General features: G+C 42.9%; 1 protein-coding gene across 2 annotated transcripts; it reads right to left on the minus strand.

Moving 5' to 3' along the window:
• Window positions 1-442: 442 nt before the first annotated feature.
• On the minus strand, window positions 443-20311 carry LOC110501738 (succinate--CoA ligase [ADP-forming] subunit beta, mitochondrial). 2 transcript variants are annotated; one of them, XM_021579490.2, is made up of 11 exons: window positions 20159-20311; window positions 18990-19176; window positions 13023-13122; window positions 12776-12938; window positions 11883-12011; window positions 10261-10399; window positions 6724-6885; window positions 6460-6602; window positions 5455-5575; window positions 3425-3513; window positions 443-2748 (listed from the first exon to the last, which is right to left on the minus strand). In XM_021579490.2, exons 1-11 carry the CDS (start codon window positions 20240-20242, stop codon window positions 2674-2676), a joined length of 1392 nt encoding a protein of 463 aa, XP_021435165.1. In that variant the 5' UTR covers window positions 20243-20311; the 3' UTR covers window positions 443-2673. The 2 variants fall into 2 exon arrangements, with proteins under 2 accessions (XP_021435165.1, XP_021435166.1); XM_021579491.2 differs by lacking the exon at window positions 20159-20311 and adding an exon at window positions 19758-20106.
• Window positions 20312-20328: the final 17 nt, after the last annotated feature.

The following is a 20328-nucleotide window of genomic DNA, read 5'->3' on the forward strand; positions in this document are numbered from 1 at the left end:
GTGCGTCTCCAGAGACACTGCTTGCTGCTTGCAACAGGAGGTAAGCCCTGCTCTGTCAGTGCACAATTCAGTTTTAACTCAGTATGCATCCACGCAGTGGCTCTAGAGATAGAAAATAAAGTTGGATTCTATTGGTTAGAACAGAAATTTGAATAGAGGCTGAAATGTTTATACATATGTTATGCAACTGCAATACATAGAGTCTGGCATGTAGAAAATGTTGAAAGATTCTAACACTACTATGCTAATATCAACAGTATATAAGCTAATTTGGAGTCACATGAGCCTGGTCATTATATACATTTGCACTTTCGCAATTCCTCTGTTGTTTTTGTTGACATGGCTAATGCCAAACACAACCTAACTAACCACAAGGAGACGTAAAACACAACTTTCACACTGCAAGTAGAAGTGCTGCAAAAAACTAAAACAAGAAGCAAAGTCTGTGTTCTCCATTTATTCATTTTTTTACTCCCCAAGAGAAGCATAAATATTTTATAGAAGAGAACAGCGGTCTCGTTATTTACAAGATATAATAAATGTCTTACAACTCACAATAAGTGTGTTTCTGTGTTCTGAGGGCTGGGGAGTAACAGATACAGAGGAATGGAGGGAGATAAGTCTTCTCTCTATTTCTCCTTAACTACAGTACAATCTTTTAACAGTTGAGTGGACACAGCCCACCCCCATTTTTGTCATCATATGTACCTGAACAGAGTGAGAAAGGTTGTTCCTGTGACATGGTGGCAGACTATTATATAGGAGACCCTCCGATAGAAGGGATGGAAGAGACAAATACACAAACATGCAGTCAACCAGATAAGCAGTAGTTTAGATATCACACACACTAAACACTCACAAATAACTCTTACTAGTTCAGGAGTAAAGGAGTCCTCCGATGCTTTTATCCAGGTATGAGTCAGTTTCTCTCGCCAGAATCAGAACAATCCACTATTCAGCTATGCATTTGAAATTGCATGGAGATGAAATGATTGACATAAGAGGTACTCCTAAGAGTGATTTACATTCCATAAACTATTTTCTTAGCTGAAGTGTTTGCCAAGTATTAGTCCAGTGTCACAACCTAGCAGCTGTCATTACAATGGGCACCTCCCCTATAACCCCCCCCCCTAATTCTTACCCCATCTCCCATTCTCAGACCACTCAATATAAGGCACTCCTACAGGGGCAGACAGGTGACTTAAGGGGGGGGGGGGGGGGGGGGGGGGGGGGGGGGGGCTATGACTGACTGTGACATTGCATCCAGCAGTAACCCTCTCTAACCCACTGATCCAGGAGAATGAACCGTGTACAAAACCCCTACCTCCTGGAGGGGAGCCTGCTCCTTATTGGTCACACACCTCAGTCAAAGTAATCAACCAGATCACATCCACCTGAGAGGCGGGGTTACCCCTTTAAATGCCCCCACCTGCAGTAATTAGTCCTCTTTCAACCATACCAGCATGGAACCTAAGATGTGCGTTTATTGACTAAGTATTGCAAGAATGTGGTGTGAAAAGTCTCTTGAGCATTGTTGTAAATGTAACATATACACTGAGGACAAAATATTAAGAATGCCTGCTCTTTCTATGACAGACTGACCAGGTGAATCCAGCTGAAAGCTATGATCCCTTAATGATGTCACTTGTTAAATCCACTTCAATCAGTGTAGATGAAGGGGAGGAGACAGGTTAAAGAAGGATTTTTAAGCCTTGATACATGGATTGTATGTGCGTGCAACTCAAAATTAGGAAGACGTTCTTTATTGTTGTACACTGTGTACTTTGTTTTTACCTCTAAACTAAGTGTTTAATTGATGGCTAATTGTATAGCATATTCTTGTAGACATACCCATTGCGTTGCCTCCTACTTAAGACTATAAACTATTTTCAAAGGGGAATTAGCTGTACCTTCAGAGCCCAAGTTACAGTAAATAGATAGAAACACCACTTTCTCCCAGGAAAGAGAAAGGTTGGGGGTTTGTGCGTTATAAGTAGTGCTATGCATTGTGGGAGCTGAGGGAGAGAGGTGGCCAGAGGGTTGATGAGGAAGTAACCAAAACCATTCTCTCCTCACGGGGGAAAAAGCAACACAACAGAGCGAATAATACTGGACTAATCTGGAGGAGCGCCCCCAGTGTCTAATCTGATAAGTGCGCTTAAACAAACCGACAAGCCACAGTAGGAAGCCCCTTCACACAACAAAACCGAGTGAGGAAAGTAGAGATTAGCTAAAGTCAATGACATTTTCAAACTGCAGCTTTACACACGTGTGTTCTGGCTCATATCATCGGTTTCTGGACCAATCAGACGACCCTGAATGTGTTCGCATTTGATGAAGGGTCGGGAAGGTACTCAGATCCAGACTCTTTGCAGTGAAGAAACTAACGTTCGTGGGCGTGGCATAGCGTTTGGCACGAGCAAAGAGTCTGGGTTGCCAGGCAACTTTGTATCCCTCATTTACTTAGTTTCCTTTAATTTGGCAGTTACCTGTATGTGTGTGTGTATTTTGGAGCCTTGCCACAGAGAGAGAGAGAGAGAGAGAAACAGAACTAACAGAAGTTGGTGGGCTGTGTTGTATTGGAGTATTCGCTCAGTAATGAGAGGCTCTTCTTGTTGTTCAAGGGGTGGGGTGTCAGGGTTCAGATGGGGTCATAGAGTCAAGGGACATGGCTTAGAGTGGCAGCTGGAAAGAGATGTCCACATGAGCCTCCTGAGCCAGCGACACAATTTCAGAAAGCTTTACAACCTGCAAAGAGGAAACAGAGAGAGAATACTTTAAACAGAAGCACAGCAGAAGGGAACTATATGAGTGATATCATTATAAAACAGACAAAAACACTAAAAGTGAATAGTTTTAATTGCGGGGGGCTGTAACTGCCACAGGGTGGTCATGCCAAGCTGCCATTGTGCTGGCTAACTGATGCTTGTCTCTTTTGGGTGTAAAACACTCCAAAAACAAAGGAGAGCGAGTGGAGAGGAGAGATAGTGGGAGTCAGTGAGAGCAAAGCCAGACTAGTGGTAGAGGGAAAGATAGATGGAGGGGTGAGATGAGAGAAAGGGGGCCTCTGCTCTGACTCAATGTCACTGCTGCTAGCTCTGCCAGAAATCAAAGCCATAAAACTCAGGCAGTGTCACTTCAACCAGTCAAGATGGCGAAGAACTGGGTTTAAAAACTGTCACTATACCCTGACGGTGTCAATTGACACACACCCCACGCGCACACACACACACATTCAACCCTGCTGGTGACCCTCGTCTCACACACATTTTTACACACTGCCCTCACACACACCTCAAACAGTTCCTGACATTCCTTTTCACATTCACACACTTCACATAGACCTACTGTACCACACACACACACCACCCTACATAAACCAGACCGGGTGCTTAGAGGGGTAGAGGTAGAGAGGTGTGTGTACCATTCTAGCGGCCTCGTCCAGATCATCACAGGCCAGGAGCTTCAGTGGGCTAGCGGCAATCAAAGCTTTGGCATCATCCACTCTGGATCCTGAAACATAACAGAATGAGGCTGAAGGAATCCTGATCTTTTAGAAAGCTCTTTGGTTCTCTTTTATATAGCTCAGATATCAGTAAGTGGACTGGAGGGAGGCAGGGCATGAAAGGGATAACAAATCCAGTTATTTGTGTCATCCGTAATTTATAATTGTGCACCCAACTCACTCGGGTGCTTCGCTATATCACATTTGACATTGTCCGTAAAGCTTGAGTTCAGTTGCACACAAAAAAATCATACAATGATGGAAAGACCTGTGTGTTGTCCTTGTTAATGCAGTCAGAGAACAGCTGCAACTTCTTAATAATAGACTCAATTTTGTCCTACACATTGAATATAGTTGCACAGAGTCCCTGTAATCCAAGATTCAGATCATTCAGGTGAGAAAAATCATCACCCAGATAGGCCAGTTGTGTGAGAAACTTCATCATCATGCAAGCGGTCAGACAAGTGAAAATTAAACTTGTCTCTCAATTTTAAAAAACGTGTCAATACTTTACCCCTTCATAACCAGCGCACTTCTTCTGTATGTTGTAAAAGCATTATGGTCGCTGCCCATATCATTGCATAGTACAAATAATACACAGTTTAGGGGCCTTGCTTTAACAAAGCTAACCATTTTCACTGTAGTGTCCAAAACGTATTTCAAGCTGTCAGGCATTCCCTTGGCAGCAAGAGCCTCCCGTGGATGCTGCAGTGTACCCAAGTGGCGTTGGGAGCAATTGCTTGCGCGTACGTTACCACTCCACTATGTCTCCCTGTTATGGCGTTTGTGCCATCAGTACAGACACCAACATGAGCAGCAGCTAAGTTTGGCTACAGACAAACCGTTAGTGGAATACCAGCGAGAAAGTAACGGTTAATGTGATTGATGTTAATTATTTGACTAGACTACCTGTATTTGACATTGTGTTGTTGTTTCCCTGAACACTAGATGGTTTCATTTTAGGCAGTGAAACGAGGCTATTCAGGCAAGAAAAAACCTCACCCAAATGTATAGCCCAGTTTGAAAATATAAATTATCTGTTTGAAAATGTGAAGAAAAAAATTTTAACGTTAAAAAAAAAAATTATACATTTTTAAAAATGTGAATCACATTTTTTTATTTGGCGTACCCCCGACGGCATTGCGAGTAGCCCTGGGAATACCAGGTCTAGACAATTGGAATAATAACCCTGCATCATGATTACAAAAGCATTTAAAATAGCAGACTAAATAAATTAGAAGTCTAATTTGTGAAAGTTCATTATACATTACTAAACCGTTTGTGAAGGAAATAATTTTAGTACAATTACATTTAGTTTATGAGTGATTGAGTTCTGTATAACTTCGCACATTCTATTTGTCCTTGTGTGTTTCAAACATGTCCAGAAGGGAGAGGCTGGGAGCTACAGGGTCCCATAGTGCCGGTATTATGTGATACTTAGGTCCAATACAATATGCATTGCAATTCTCACAATTCTATATGTATTGCGATTCGATGTTCTAAACATATTGCTCACCATGTCTGCTGCAGAAAGTGAGCCATGAGAAAACACATTTGAAATAAATGCTGAAAACAAATTGGTACCTTATTTAAAAAAAGATAGAGAACAAGCTATGAAGGAAAAATAATATTGCGATAGTAAATCGTAAAAAATAACATCCCGATATGCAACTGTATCAATTTTTTACCCTCACATCACTAGTGTGTGTGGGGAAGTACTAGAAGAGCCTAATCCTGACAGGCTGCTTGCTCGTTGACCTTTAAAATGCCACGCTCCACTGTCGCCCCCTACCTCTCTCCCAGCCCAGTATGTGCGCCAAAATGGCAGTGTAGTAGCCTATATAACAAAGCTAAAATAGTTTTCACTGTAATTGCCACAGGGTGGTCATGCCAAGCTGCTATTGTGCTGGCTACCTCGTGCTTGACGGTATAAGGGAGGTCAGTCTCACCTTGTAACCGCACCACAATGGGGATCTTCAGGTCCAGGTCTGTAACAGCCATGATGATGCCCTGAGCGATGATGTCACACCTCATGATGCCACCAAAGATGTTCACAAGGATGGCCTGCACCTGAGGACCACAAACCAAAGAAGTTGACCATGAAAGCATAAACGAAGATATTGACCATAGAAGACCAAAAACCAAGCAATCACAAATTCATACAGGAACAATAACCAAACCTTAAAAAAAAAAAATATATAACTTCAACAAAATCAAGATCACACTGTAAATGTAATGTGTATTATAAAACTGTAGTGGTTTAAATTAACACGTATAAATACCACACCATTACTGAGGCTCCATAATAAACCACAGACACCACTAGGACCACACTAAGCAGGTGTCAACACAGCAATGGGACCACAAATCTCCCATGAGAGCTTATAACCATCTATCAAAAACCTACTCACCCATCAATGAATGAATGAATGACTAACTGTATGTCACACAGCAGGTTAGAACCCTCCCTGTACTCCCTCTAAAGTCCTCCCCCATTCAAAATCCCACAGTTAAATGTCACCCAATAGGTTCCACCAGTAGTAAACCACACCCTCCGAGTGAGCTATCCTACTGATATCTTCAGGTAACTCCAGACTAATGTCTGTCAAAAGATACACCTACTAACTAGGGGATGTGTGTACTGAAAAGTTACTTTATACAACCGTAACCTACCTGAAGGTCCAAACATCAGGAATTCCTAATGAATCCCTACCCCCTAACTCTATCAAAACATCAATAGTATCAACTGCAGGCTACTACTGCTCTAGATACCCAGCTATCCCGTTCCAGTTGGGAATAGAGGTCAGGGTGAAGGACTGTGGAACACTTGACATGTCTGTGCTTATTGGTGCCACAGTGAGAAGTGAGTGCCTACTGCAGATTAATGCTTCTTCAATGACAACCAGAGATGCTAGGTGTTACAGTGGTAAGTGTCCCCCATTCCCAGTCCTTACCTTCCTGTCAGATGTGATGAGTTTAAAGGCCTCCATCACCTGGTGGGCTGTAGCTCCGCCCCCCACGTCCAGGAAGTTGGCGGGCGTGCCACCATGCAGCTTGATGATGTCCATGGTGGCCATGGCAAGACCAGCCCCGTTCACTACACAAACACAGAGAATATAGAGTGAATATACATTTTTATTTTATTTTTATCACTACTGCTACTATAAAGCTAGGTGTGTGGTGCTGTGAAGCAGTGTTGGGTGTGTTGTGGCACTCACCCAGACACCCGATGGATCCGTCCAGGCCAATGTAGTTGAGGTCAGCCTTGGCTGCCTGTCGGTCCCTGGCATCCTCCTGGGTCCAGTCCTGCATGTCAAACACCTTCTTCTGGCGATATGCTGCGTTCGAGTCAAAGTTGATCTTGGCGTCCATGCACATCACTGTCAGAGAGACACACAGGAGACAGAGGCTGAGCCCAAGATGGCTGACATCATCATTTGGTGACAAAAACCTAATGACCCTGTAACTTCATTACAACAAAGCCAGAGGCAGATGTCCGTTTGTACTTGGAGGGAACATTTTCCAATGCCTGGTCCAAGGTGCAACAGATTATCTATACTGAACAAAAATATAAAAACGCAACATTCAACAATTTCAAAGATTTTACTGAGTTACAGTTCATATAAGGAAATCAGTCAATTGAAAAAAAAAAAAATCATTACGCCCCAATCTATGGATTTCACATGACTGGGAATACAAATGTTGTCACAGATACCTTAAAAAGAAAAGTAGGGGTGTGGATCAGAAAACCAGTAAGTATCCATTTGCCTCATGCATCTCCTTCGCAGATAGTTGATTAGGCTGTTGATTGTGACCTGTGGAATGTAGTCCCACTCCTATTCAATGGCTGTGCAAAGTGGCTTGATATTGGCGAGAACTGGAACACGCTGCTGTACACGGCGATCCAGAGCAAACCAAACATGCTCGATGGGTAACATGTCTGGTGAGTATTCAGGCCATGGAAGAACAGGGGCATTTTCCATTTCCAGGAATTGTGTACAGATCCTTGCAACATGGGCCATGCATTATCATGCTGAAACATGGAGGTGATGGCTGCAGATAAATGGCACGACAATTAGCCTCAGGAGCTCGTCACGGTATCACTGTGCATTCAAATTGCCATCGATAAAAATGCAATTGAGTTTGTCAGTAGTTTATGCCTGCCCATACCATAATCCCACCACCACGGGGCATTCTGTTCACAACGTTGACATCAGCAAACTGCTCATCCACACAACTGACAAATTCTATAAAACGACATCGGAAGCGGCTTATGGTAGAGAAATTAACATAAAATGATCTGGCAACAGCTCTGTTGGACATTCCTGCAGTCAGCATGCCAATTACATGCTCCCTCAAAACATGAGACATCTGTGGCATTGTGCTATGTGACAAAACAACACATTTTAGAGTGGCCTTTTATTGTCCCCAGCACAAGGTGGACCTGTGTAATGATTAGGGTTGACCCCATTTAGTAGACTGGACAATTGTTTGGTCGATGGGCTGTTTGTCGACTGACATTTCTTTAGTCACGCAGTAGCAAAATAAATAAATGCAAATCATGGTGTACTAGACACCCGTCTGGCTTCAAAATCACCCATAAACAGTACTGTTCAAAAGTTTGGGGTCACTTAGAAATGTCCTTGTTTTTGAAAGAAAAGCTAATTTTGCATTCATTAAAATAACATCAAATTTATCAGAAATACAGTGTAGACATTGTTAATGTTGTAAATGATTATTGTAGCTGGAAACAGCTGATTTGTTACGGAATATCTACATAGGCCCATTATCAGCAACCATCATTCCTGTGTTCCAATGGCATGTTGTGTTAGATAATCCAAATGTATCATTTTAAAAGGCTAATTGATCATAAGAAAACCCTTTTGCAATTATGTAAGCACAGCTGAAAACGGTTCTGATTAAAGAAGCAATAAAACGAACGGGCCTTGTTTAGACTAGTTGAGTATCTGGAGCATCAGCATTTGTGGATTCGATTACAGGCTCAAAATGGCCAGAAAGAAAGAACTTTCTTCTGAAACTCGTCAGTCTAGACACTAGACACATTAGTGTCTAGTCTGAGAAACAGACGCCTCACAAGTCCTCAACTGGCATCTTCATTATATAGTACCCGCAAAACACGAGCCTCAACAGTGAAGAGGCGACTCCTGGATACTGGCCTTCTAGGCAGAGTTCCTCTGTCCAGTGTCTAATAGTTTACATTGTTCCAAACTGTCAGAAAAATTATATTCTAATCTAACAGCACTTGTTTGGCACACATAATATGCACGCATCGTTTGCTCCTTACTTCCTTTTTCCTGATCTACAGTATTTTCTACAACGATCACATTCATTCCACATATCTGACTTCCCCTTTACCCACTGAGAAACCACATACCCCATTTTGTTTATTTGTCACATCCTCTGCATCCATTTTTCTGTCACGTGTTATGGTGTTCAGAGTTTGTTATAACCTATTTATTGATGTGATTATGATATGCTATAGGTCACGCCCTATTGGTCATGTTTCACGTAAAGAGAGCAATGGTTGAGGGAATAGGAAAATGTTTTTCCTTAACAAATTAGGGATTACAGTAACAACTTTTCAGTCAGAAATAGCTAAAATTATTTTGCAGCTTCAACAACACAGACAGCGCGATACACTGCTGATATTCTGTAGTGGTCACTGCAGCAAGGAGAGACAGACACCGGGTGCTAGTCACACAGTCACTTGCTTTTTTTTTAACACAGCAAGTCTGAACCAGGCCCGGCACAATCAAATCAATTGTGGTCGGACTCCCTCGAGACATTTGTCTCTTAATCAAAACAGTGTGCTTAAAGCATCAGACAAGCTCAGTGCAAATAGTTGATTTGATTAAAACACATAGGATTTGTCTATATATGGAAAAATACACCGTTTAACATTTCAACCAATCGATTGGTGAAAAAAATTCTTGGTCAACCAAGATTTTTTTTAGTCGGTGATAGCCATTGTAATGATCATGCTGTTTAATCAGCTTCTTGATATGCCACACCTGTCAGGTGGATGGACAATCTTGGCAAAGGATACATTCTTACTAACAGGGTTGTAAACAAATGTGTGCACAAATTTTGAAAGAAATAATATTTTTACGTGTATGAAAAATGTCTGGGATCTTTTATTACCGCTCATGAAATCAACACTTTACATGTTGCGTTTATTTTTGTTGAGTATAGTTCTGTGACATAGCTTTACTGTGTAACCATGGTTGGCTGTACTGTACATGTCAAGGACAGATCTGGGTTATTGACAGATGTTGCTAATGTAGTAGGGTCAAAGGGTCAGCACTGGCCATTCCTACTGTCAATCAACTCTCCTGGTATGTTTGGGGTTGGTCAAGTCAGCCCATAACCACAAGGTCATTCGAAGTACATATGAGCACTGGAATGCCTTTTACATTTCAAAGCTAACATAAGGCCTCTTATTTGACCCAGTCACCATACTCTACCATGTATGGCTATGATGTTGAAGACAGTTGGTTGTGCAATAACGCCATCATTCCTTCAGTACCATGGGGTTTAGCTGCCTAATTGGCCCATCAGTTAAAAGTGCAGTGATTCACACTAGGGTTTTTCACTGGGAGTGTGTTAATGAGAATGATTGACTGAGTCATAGATCAATGGGAGAAGCCTCCAACCAAGCAACACACTCTCACCCAGCTCTTCACACTGGCGTGACTAACAACATCACTAGGAACGAAAAGCAAGTGTATGTGTACCCTGGCCAGAGGCGTCCTCCACCATGGGGTTGATCTCCAGCATGGAGGCGTCAAACTTCATGAAGACGTTGTAGAGCTTGATTATGTTAGCAGCTGCGTCGTCAATCAGAGCAGCAGGGAAGCCCATCTTTGTGGCAATCTGGAGAGAGAGCGAAGACAGAGAAGACAGAGAAAAGAGCGAGGGAGCAAAAGAAAGAAATGTATCAATATCAGTTCTTCAAATCTACATTGTTTGTCATTTATTTCTACTTTAGCAACATTTAGAAATCTATTACCAGCTTGTAAAACACTTGAATTCAATTGAAGGTGAGAGGAGTTGAAGAAGAGCAGGAACAAATGATAATGAGGGGTATAGTCTGGGTTGGCGCCCCCCTTGGGTTGTGCCGTGGCGGAGATCTTTGTGGGCTATACTCGGCCTTGTCTCAGGATGGTAAGTTGGTGGTTGAAGATATCCCTCTAGTTGTGTGGGGGCTGTGCTTTGGCAAAGTGGGTGGGGCAGGTGTTTGGCCCTGTCCGGGGGTATCATCAGATGGGGCCACAGTGTCTCCTGACCCAGCCTCCAGTATTTATGCTGCAGTAGTTTGTGTCGGGGGGCTAGGGTCAGTCTTATATGTGGAGTATTTCTTCTGTCTTATCCGATGTCCTGTGTGAATTTAAGTATGCTCTCTCTAATTCTCTCTTTCGGAGACCTGAGCCCTAGGACCATTCTTCAGGACTACCTGGCGTGATGACTCCTTGCTATTCCCAGTCCACCTGGCCGTGCTGCTGCTCCAGTTTCAACTGTTCTACTTGCGGCTATGGAACCCTGACCTGTTCACCGGTCGTGCTACCTGTCCCAGACCTGCTGTTTTCAACTCTCTAGAAACAGCAGGAGCGGTAGAGATACTCTCAATGATTGGCTATGAAAAGCCAACTGACATTTACTCCTGAGGTGCTGAATTGTTGCACCCACAACAACTACTGTGATTATTATTATTTGACCATGTTGGTCATTTATGAACATTTGAACATCTTGGCCATGTTCTGTTATAATCTCCACCCGGCACAGCCAGAAGAGGACTGGCCACCCCTCATAGCCTGGTTCCTCTCTAGGTTTCGGCCTTTCTAGGGAGTTTTTCCTAGGCACCGTACATCTACACCTGCTTTGCTTGCTGTTTGGGGTTTTAGGCTGGGTTTCTGTACAGCACTTTGAGATATCAGCTGATATAAGGGGGGCTATATAGAAGGGCTATATAAATAATTAGATTTATAGTGAATGTGAGAGACATTGGCAGGTCATGGTAACATTGCAGGCACTCTAAGACACATGTAGTGTGTGAGATGCAATGTTGACTGAGCATATCAAAGTCAAAACCTGATGTTTAAAGATATTACACTGCCTAACTAGGGGACATGCCTAACTAATAAGGTTCTGAGGCCCTTGTCTTTAGAGAGAAACTCAAAACAGACCTAATTTGAAAATAAATGTTACTGCAAGTTGTTTGTTTAAACATGGACCAAAATAGCTAGTTTTAAAATCAGGTGGAGTATTGTTTATTTACCAGGATAGGTAATGTTTCCTGGGATCTAAGACACTGAAAGACAAATCAAGAGGTATTTTTACAACCCGATCTCAACTGTACCGAAACAGCTTGTTCCATCTTGATTCCCTCCATGATGTCGATTGGCTCCTTCACAATGGCGTCGGGATTCTCCGCTGCCACATCCTCGATGTTCACGCCCCCCTGAGAGCTGCCAATCAACACGGGGCCCTGTTCAGAGGGAGGGGCCGAGAGATTATGAGTACCAATCATTTTCCACATTCATTGAGTGGCAATCAAACTAAAAAAAAGCAAATTAATGGAACATAGGTCTCACAGCAAATCAAATTGTATTTGTCACATGCTTCGTAAACAACAGGTGTAGACTAACAGTGAAATGCTTACTTACGGGCCCTTCCCAACAATGTAGAGAGAAAAATAAAAAAATAATAACACAAGGAATTACACAATGAGTAACAATAACTTGGCTATATATACCATTACAGTGGTACTGCAGGGGTACAATGTAATTGAGGTAGATACATAAAGGTAGGGCTAAAGTGACTGGATAGATAATAAAAAGCAGCAGCATATGTGATGAGTAAAAAGAGTTGTGCAAAAAGGGTCAATATAGATATTAAATAGTTAACCTAATAGTACCTGGGCTATCATAAATAAATGTAACAAACGATCGAATTGATCCATTGGTCTTCAAATTCTCAATGACAACGGGTGTCTCATTATCCTATTTAGAGAACAGAGCTATAACAGCAGCTGGCCAAGCAAGTCCCACGGAGCACAAGTATTACAACATGTCCACGGCCATGTCCTTTACCACTACGCCATCTAGTGGGACCATCCAACACAATCAACATTCAAAATCAAGAATAACAGCTGCCCAATATGTCAAATCTGACAGCCTGACCCAGAATGGCTGAGGGTGATTTATCAGCTGTTGTCACCTGAGAGGCGTGAAGGGGCGGGAATGGCCTCACCTGGAAGGATCTCTCCATGGTGATGGCGAAGTAGTACTCCCTGCGGGGGTACCTGCGCTCACAGATGAACACCTGGTTACAGATACGGCCCTGCTCGCCTGTCTGCTTGGTGTACAGCTTACGACCAATCATCTGAGAGGAGATGTCCCGGGCCTCCTCTGGACTGTAGGAGAGGGGAAGAGAGACAGAAGAATTGACACAGAGTAGAAATGGGTGCAGTTTGAGAGGAGTTCTCTCGGACACTCACGAGTAGACAATCTTCACTCCTCCCTTCAGACCTCCCTCGAAGGTGCCTTTGCCTCGGCCTCCAGCCAACACTTGAGCCTTCACCACTAGATCCTTGGTGCCTGAGACACCCACCCACACACACACACACACACGAGGGAGAAAGAGACCGTAGCAGTTACAGACTAAGCCCAACACTCCACTGCCAATTACACACACAGACCGATAATAATGCAGATGTACAAACTACAAAAAACATTGTCAGTGCATACACTGCCTAACACAACCTTTCTAGCAAAGGCATGCACTCATGGCCCTAAATGACTAGGCTACTTCTGGACATTGTCAAGTTAATCTGTATCCACAACCAGAAAACTGTGTTAGCATCGAGTAAGTTACACAGTGAATGGATACATTGTTCTACATCATGTTTAGCCCTACTCATTACCACAGAGGAATTCAGTAGGTCAGAGATGATTTAACTTTATTGATCTAGTATAGTAACATATTAACAAAGTTAGACAACACACCATTACAGTTAGTTACAGAGTAGGCTACATAAAAATGACATGCCTAAAACATCTATGTAAAGCCTGGGAGGACATTTTGATTTCATTAACATATAATAAACACTAGTTTGAATCAAATTAAAATAATATCCCTAGTCCAGAGCAATGCCATTTATCAAAAAGGCTAGTCCAAGAGTAGAGTAATTCCATGACACTGGCCCCTGAGGAAAAGGAAGCACTGATAGGTGTAAACAGGTTACTGTGTGTCCAGCTGAGCACAGCAGGCTGCAGAAGTGTTAACTGATAGCCTTGGGTTCAGTGTTATGTTTAGACTGTAGTCTCTACTGCCGCCTCAGAGGCTATTAAAAACACCCTAAACAAGGCCAAGGGTCACACCATGTCAGATGTAGGCTACAGGTTCTGTGTGCAGCACTCTCAGATTAGTCCAGAGATATTTGGGTGAATGTGTATACATGCCATTTTCAAAGTAACAAGAAAGTACACTAGGGCTGACTCCAAAGATTTGAATAGATTCGATTTCGATTTGTTAACTCCGATTTGATTCAAATCACTTTTGCTGATTCGCAAATGCAGATGAGCAGTCACACACACCAGAATGCCCCATAACAATGGTACACCCCCCCCAAGCCCCTAAAGGGACAGGTAAGTATTTTAACATAACATGAGACTATGTTCGTATACTTAACTTTTATTATTTCTCATTGTTGTTGCATTGTCAAGAAGGAACTTGCAAGTTAGCATTTGGGGCTCCCGAGTGGTGCAGCAGTCTAAGGCACTGCATCTCAGTGCCTGAGACATCACTACAGACACTCTGGTTTGCTTCCAGGCTGGATCACAACCAGCCGTGATTGGGAGTGCCATAGGGCGGAGCAGAATTGGCCCAGCGTTATCCGTGTTTGGCCAATGTAGGCAATCATTGTAAATAAGAATTTGTTCTTAACTGACTTGCCTAGTTAAATTAAAAGGTATTTAAAAATAGATATATATACACTGCTCCAAAAAATAAAGGGAACACTTAAACAACACAATGTAACTCCAAGTCAATCACACTTCTGTGAAATCAAACTGTCCACTTAGGAAGCAACACTGATTGACAATAAATTTCACATGCTGTTGTGCAAATGGAATAGACAACAGGTAGAAATTATAGGCAATTAGCAAGATACCCCCAATAAAGGAGTGGTTCTGCAGGTGTGGACCACAGACCACTTCTCAGTTCCTATGCTTCCTGGCTGATGTTTTGGTCACTTTTGAATGCTGGCGGTGCTTTCACTCTAGTGGTAGCATGAGACGTAGTCTACAACCCACACAAGTGGCTCATGTAGTGCAGCTCATCCAGGATGGCACATCAATGCGAGCTGTGGCAAGAAGGTTTGCTGTGTCTGTCAGCGTAGTGTCCAGAGCATGGAGGCGCTACCAGGAGACAGGCTAGTACATCAGGAGACGTGGAGGAGGCCGTAGGAGGGCAACAACCCAGCAGCAGGACCGCTACCTCCGCCTTTGTGCAAGGAGGAGCAGGAGGAGCACTGCCAGAGCCCTGCAAAATGACCTCCAGCAGGCCACAAATGTGTATGTGTCTGCTCAAATGGTCAGAAACAGACTCCATGAGGGTGGTATGAGGGCCCGACGTCCATAGGTGGGGGTTGGGCTTACAGCCCAACACCGTGCAGGACGTTTTTCATTTGCCAGAGAACACCAAGATTGACAAATTCGCCACTGGCGCCCTGTGCTCTTCACAGATGAAAGCAGGTTCACACTGAGCACATGTGACAGACATGACAGTCTGGAGACGCCGTGGAGAACGTTCTGCTAACTGTAACATCCTCCAGCATGACCGGTTTGGCGGTTTGGCGGTGGGTCAGTCATGGTGTGGGGTGGCATTTCTTTGTGCTCGCCAGAGGTAGCCTGACTGCCATTAGGTACCGAGATGAGATCCTCAGACCCCTTGTGAGACCAAATGCTGGTGCGGTTGGCCCTGGGTTCCTCCTAATGCAAGACAATGCTAGACCTCATGTGGCTGGAGTGTGTCAGCAGTTCCTGCAAGAGGAAGGCATTGATGCTAATGGACTGGCCCGCCCGTTCCCCTGACCTGAATCCAATTGAGCACATCATGTCTCGCTCCATCCTTTAGTCCATGCTTTAGTCCAGGTCTGGGAGGAGATCCATCAGGAGACCATCCGCCACCTCATAAGGAGCATGCCCAGGCGTTGTAGGGAGGTCATACAGGCACGTGGAGGCCACACACACTACTGAGCCTCATTTTTACTTGTTTTAAGGACATTAGATCAAAGTTGCATCAGCCTGTAGTGTGGTTTTCCACTTTAATTTTGAGTGTGACTCCAAATCCAGACCTCCATGGGTTGATACATTTAATTTCCATTGATAATTTGTGTGATTTTGTTGTCAGCACATTCAACTATGTAAAGAAAAAAGTATTTAATAAGAATATTTAATTCATTCAAATCTAGGATGTGTTATTTTAGTGTTCCCTTTATTTTTTGGAGCAGTGCATATATATTATAATAATAAACTATTTGTTGGACAATGTATACCATCCGTATCCTGTACATACGCCTAATAAAACTTCAAACTTGATAAATGTTGAAAACATGTTGGCTCACCATTTACAAAGAAGATATAATATGGAGAACAGGCTATTAGTATGAGAAGTATCGAAGTTTTGGATCAGGTACAGTCAACAGATGCTGGTTTTCGTTAGTAATTAAAGCTACTAAGTGCCGTTTTAGGGCCGTCTTTGTGCCTTTTGAATTCTTATAAGATATTATAAACTTCCAGACGTTCTCTCTGACCTCTTACTATGGCACTACGATGATACAGAGAAATCCCTAGATTACAGTATAGGCCTACAGCCCACTCTGACAACATATCTTACTCAGTAGTGCTGACTGATTAGTGCCTTTGAGGTCGGTTTGGATTATGATTTTTTATATATTATATATATATATATTTTTTTAAACATGAAATGCACTATGCATGACGTGGGTTGAATGCTGTAACACAGAATAAAACAATAAAATCAGATGATGGTACTGAGTACTGACTGCCCAATACTGCTTATCACTTATTAACATTACAAAAAATACAATTATTTTAATTGTTGTCTATTACATTTGTTTTATTTGATGACTTTATCATTTAATTCCAAGTCATCATCTCATCTCTATAGAGCGGCTGCCTATGATGTCTGACAAAATCTCTATTTTAGTAATTCTTAAAAGTAAATAAGGAAAACTTTTATGACTGCTGAATACCAACTACCAATCACTTAGATTGTGTATTTTCAGGTAGAGATACCGCATCTCACGAAAATAAACTGTTTTCTATCGCGCCTTCTTCCATCCCATCTCACTCTCTTTCTGCCCCACAATAACCTAACATAGCAGGCGTGAAAGAAACACAGACCAGACGAGTAGGCATCCAATGAATTATGCTATATACAGGGGGTTCAGGTACCGAGTCAATGTGCGGGGGTACAGGTTAGTCAAGGAATTTGTACATGTAGGTATTGTTAAAGTGACTATGCATAGATAACAAACCCGTAGTAGCAGCAGTGTAAAAACAAGAAATGCAAATAGTCCATGTGACCATTTGATTAATTGTTCAGCAGTCTTATGACTTGAGGATAGAAGCTGTTAAGGAGCCTTTTGGACCTAGAGTTGGCACTCCGGTACCACTTGCCGTGCGGTAGAAGAGAGCAGTCTATGACCTGGGTGACTGCGGTCCAGTGATCTACTGGGCTGTATGCACCTTACGCTTGGATGCCAAGCAGTTGCCACACCAAGCAGTGATGCAACCGGTCAGGATGCTCTCGATGGTGCAGATGTAAAACTTTGAGGATCTGGGTACCCATGCCATATCTTTTCAGTCTCCTGGGGGGGAAAAGACATTGTCGTGCCCTCTTCACAACTGTCTTGGTGTGTTTGGACTAGAGGTCGATCAATGATTTTTCAACGCCGATACCGATTATTGGAGGACCAAAAAGCCGATGCCGATTTTTAAAAAACATTTGAAATAACAACAATACTGAATGAACACTTATTTTAACTTAATATAATACATCAATAAAATCAATTTAAGTAAATAATGAAACATGTTCAATTTGGTTTAAATAATGCAAAAACAAAGTGTTGGAGAAGAAAGTAAAAGTGCAATATGTGCTATGTAAGAAAGCTAACGTTTCAGTTCCTTGCTCAGAACATGAGAACATATGAAAGCTGGTGGTTCCTTTTAACATGAGTCTTCAATATTCCCAGGTAAGAAGTTTTAGGTTGTAGTCATTATAGGAATTATAGGACTATTTCCCTCTATACCATTTGTATTTCATTAACCTTTGACTATTGACTAATTCTTATAGGCACTTTAGTATTGCCAGTGTAACAGTATAGCTTCCGTTCCTCTAGTTAGCGCGCGCTAACTAGCTAGCCATTTCACTTCGGTTACACCAGCCTCATCTCGGGAGTTGATAGGCTTGAAGTCATAAACAGTGCAATGCTTGACGCACAACGAAGAGCTGCTGGCAAAATGCACAAAAGTGCTGTCTGAATGAATGTTTACGCGCGCCTGCTTCTGCCTACCACCGCTCAGTCAGATACTTGTATGCTCAGTCAGATTATATGCAACGCAGGACACGCTAGATAATATCTAGTAATATCATCAACCATGTGTAGTTAACTAGTGATTATGATTGATGGTGTTTTATAAGATAAGTTTAATGCTAGCTAGCAACTTACCTTGGCTTACTGCATTCGCTTACTGCTTACTCCTTGTGGAGTGCAACAAGAGAGGCAGGTCGATATTGCGTTGGACTAGTTAACTGTAAGGTTGCAAGATTGGATCCCCGAGCTGACAAGGTGAAAATCTGTCGTTCTGCCCCTGATCAAGGCAGTTAACCCACCGTTCCTAGGCCGTCACTGAAAATAAGAATGTGTTCTTAACTGGCTTGCCTAGTTAAATAAAGGTATAAAAATAAAAATCGGCGCCCAAAAATACAATTTTCCGATTGTTATGAAAATTTGAAATCGGCCCTAATTAAATCGGCCACTCCGATTAATCGGTCGACCTCTAGTTTGGATCATAATAGTTTGTTGGTGATGTGGACATCAAGGAACATGAAACTCTCGACCCACTCTACAGCCGTCAATGTAAATGGGTGCTTTTGCACCCGATTTTCCTGCAGTCCACATCATCTCTTTTGTCTTGGTCACGTTGAGGAAGAGGATGGTGTCCTGGCAGTCTCTGACCTCTTCCCTATAGGCTGTCTCATCGTTGTCGGTGATCAGGCCTACCACCGTTGTGTCGTCAGCAAACTTGATGGTGTTGGAGTCGGGTTTGGCCACGCAGACGTGGGTGAATAGGGAGTACAGGAGGGGACTATGCACGCACCCCCAAGTTAGCCTACTCAAATTAATTTGACCACATCCTATTAAGGCATGGCTTACCAATCTCCTTGGCAACAGAGTAGGCTTCATCGGGTGAGCTGGCAACCTTGCCCTCGGGCACACAGACGCCAGCCTCTTTGAGCAGGCCGATGCTCATGTACTCATGCAGGGAGAGGTTTCTCTGCTGCTGCTGAAGGTGGGAGGGCTGCTGCTGAGCCCCAAGAAGGCCGGAGGAACCACCCAGCACCTGGAGAGAGGGGGGGCAGAGGGGGATAGAGGAGAGAAAAAGTTGTAGGGGGGTACATGATGCAGTAACATGACAGTACCTACTCATATGTCAGGGAGAGTACATAGCGCTCTGTGAAAGGACACTGAATAAGAATAGCCACACAAAAAATACAAAAAAGGGCACATACACACAACAAAAAATGTGGAGTAGATGTGTGCAATACTGTAAGTTTGCAGATATGAAAGAGGTACACATTAAACGTCATTTGGGCATCAAATCAATCATTATGTCAACATCAAACTCGTTTTTTTCAAACATGGAACTCGGTTCTAAAAATGTCAGCTTGGTCAGTGCAAGTGAGCATGAACAAACAGCCTGGATGGTGCATACTCTCTCTTCACCCCCCAGAGGCATCATGCACCCCAAAAATCCAAGGAGGCAGAAAGTATGTGAGGATGCTTTGGTGGCTGGAGAACTTAGAACAACTTTTTTTTCCAAACACGTGAACCAACTATTACCTGCAATCTAGTCATAATCATATATATAAGCAAAAAGTTGTTAAGTGCTATTATACAGGACAAATCAGAGGGGGCACTTACCCCTGTACCCCCGATGGGCATGACGCTCCTGGCACCTCCCCGTCCTATCGTCTCTAGTCTATGACAGCTGTGTTGGAGGTCACTGTCTTAACTGGTACTGTATGTGAGCGAAAAGCTATTGCGAACAAATCCCCGAACCCCCATAAGCTTGTTTAAATACATGTACTGATTGATACATTCGTCTTTCCATTGCTAAACAAGCAACGACGTTTGCTAATGTTTAGCTCGCTAGCTATGTAGCTAGTTAGCCAAAAGAGCCAGTTTCCTAGCTACCTCAAAGGAGATAAGCGAATGTCAAATTTCACCCCATTTCTCGGGGACTTCGAAGATGGTGCAGCAGAAAAATAATCACAGGTACAGGCAGCGGGATTTCATAAAATTTTTGTCAAGGTAGAACTTACTTTGGATGCAGTGTTACGCGTCGATCTTGCCCCAGAATTTCTCAGGCTAGCCGACAATCGGCCGCAAATCAGGGACGCCGCCATGTTCCCTTCTCAAGCTAACGAATTGGGTGCATGCGTAGTGACATAAAAAAAAAACATGCGCCCCATGCATAGGCTTGGCTCACATT

Source organism: Oncorhynchus mykiss, chromosome 22, assembly GCF_013265735.2.
Source record: "Oncorhynchus mykiss isolate Arlee chromosome 22, USDA_OmykA_1.1, whole genome shotgun sequence".
Classification (NCBI taxonomy): Eukaryota; Metazoa; Chordata; class Actinopteri; order Salmoniformes; family Salmonidae; genus Oncorhynchus; species Oncorhynchus mykiss.

Coding starts and splice junctions, on each gene's coding strand:
- LOC110501738 (XM_021579490.2), bottom strand. CDS start 20,242: ATGGCGGCGTCCCTGATTTGCGGCCGATTGTCGGCTAGCCTGAGAAAT. Junction 19,177..20,158: donor CGCGTAACACTGCATCCAAA/GTAAGTTCTACC, acceptor CCCTCTCTCCAG/GTGCTGGGTGGTTCCTCCGG. Junction 12,012..12,775: donor CCATGGAGAGATCCTTCCAG/GTGAGGCCATTC, acceptor CCCTCTGAACAG/GGCCCCGTGTTGATTGGCAG.